Genomic DNA, 1,381 nt, shown 5'->3' with positions numbered 1-1,381 from the left:
AGAGAGAGAGAGAGAGAGAGAGAGAGAGAGACGGCTGGTTTATCATCAGAAAGAGAGAGAGAGAAAGAGAGAGAGAGACACAGCTCAAGTCTTCACATCTCACTCCTGCTCCTCTCTAAGTACAGGTTCAAATCACACACTTCATCTGAGCTCTAGATGAGTTTAGACCCGTCTCCCCCTCCTGGCTGTGTGGATGGCCTGCCTGCCAGCCTGCCTGCCTGCCAGCCTGCCTGACTGCCTCCCTGTGTCTCAGTGCAGAGCAGCACCGTGCTTCTCCAGGCTCCTCTCTTTATCCCCGCCTGAGTATTAGATGTGATTACTGCTCAGCGCTCCAAACTGACAAAGACAGAGAGTACAGAGAGAGAGAGAGCATAGAGAGAGAGATGGAGAGAGAGAGGGAGAGAGAGACAGAGAGAGAGGAGGGAGAGAGAGAGAGAGAGCATAGAGGGAGAGAGCATAGAGAGGGAGAGAGAGAGAGGGAGAGAGGGAGAGAGGGAGCACAGCTCTGGTCTTGGCTGTTTCAGTGATACAAGAGTGCCCCCTACTGCTCCACTCTGCAGAGTTACAACACACACTTTGATACAACAGCAGAGCTGAGATTGCGCGCGTGTGTGTGTGTGATAGTCCAGTCACACACGTACGGTAAACAGATGTGACTAAGTAGACTTCAATGTGAACAACCCATCCTCTCTCATTTATGAAATGACTGAGAAAATTATGTGTCAGAACAATTACTAGTCCCTTGTGATATGGTGAAGAGCTGAGTAAGACCATGTTGAACCAGACATTCTTAATATCACACCCGGGGTGTGACACAAAGACATTTCACAATCACACATGCACTCTCTGATTATTATCGGTGTAGTTTGTGCAATGAACTCAAGCACAGGCATATTTGAGGTTACACAGATGTATACAGCCAATCAGCATCAGATCCTGATGGAGGCTGTCCACTGTGAGAATGCTGATCAGGTTGGAACAGGAAACTGTGTACACTAATAAATGAATGAACTGAAGTGTTACAGTGAAGTTCTTTGTGATTAGACTTTTGTATGGCAAATCGTAGACAGTCAACCTTACTACTACACACTAGTATGTGTTATTACTGGGTCCCAGTGGGTCTCTGTGCAGTCTTACCATGAGCTCCATCTCTCTCCAGTCATTCTCCAGCTGCCCCATGGGTCTGGCCCACCAGCTGCAGAACCGGGTGTAGCGCTGGCCCTGGAACCAGTACTGCCTCAGCCACTCAAACTCCACCTGCACAAAACACAACACAGTACAGTCAGGTAGAGGAACCATATAGGATTATAGGAATAGTTCAGATCCTAGACAGGCAGTGGTAGATCAGTCAAGCCGTATGAAGTCCAGATGGAAATATTGG

At 48.2% G+C, this 1,381-nt stretch overlaps 1 protein-coding gene across 1 annotated transcript in view; it reads right to left on the bottom strand.

Annotated features, from left to right (window-relative positions):
• Window positions 1-88: 88 nt before the first annotated feature.
• Window positions 89-1,381, bottom strand: part of fto (FTO alpha-ketoglutarate dependent dioxygenase) — a 58,965-nt gene continuing 57,672 nt past the window's right edge. The window contains exons 7-8 of the mRNA XM_070439852.1: window positions 1,138-1,257; window positions 89-336 (exon numbers count right to left, since the gene is read on the bottom strand). Of these exons, the coding sequence (XP_070295953.1) occupies window positions 307-336; window positions 1,138-1,257 (150 nt within the window). The 3' untranslated portion in view covers window positions 89-306. The remainder of the gene's footprint in view (window positions 337-1,137; window positions 1,258-1,381) is intronic.

This window comes from Salvelinus sp. IW2-2015, unplaced genomic scaffold (assembly GCF_002910315.2).
Source record: "Salvelinus sp. IW2-2015 unplaced genomic scaffold, ASM291031v2 Un_scaffold1969, whole genome shotgun sequence".
Classification (NCBI taxonomy): Eukaryota; Metazoa; Chordata; class Actinopteri; order Salmoniformes; family Salmonidae; genus Salvelinus; species Salvelinus sp. IW2-2015.
The sequence above is the reverse complement of the archived record's forward strand: the minus strand, read 5'-3'. Positions and strand labels throughout refer to the sequence as shown.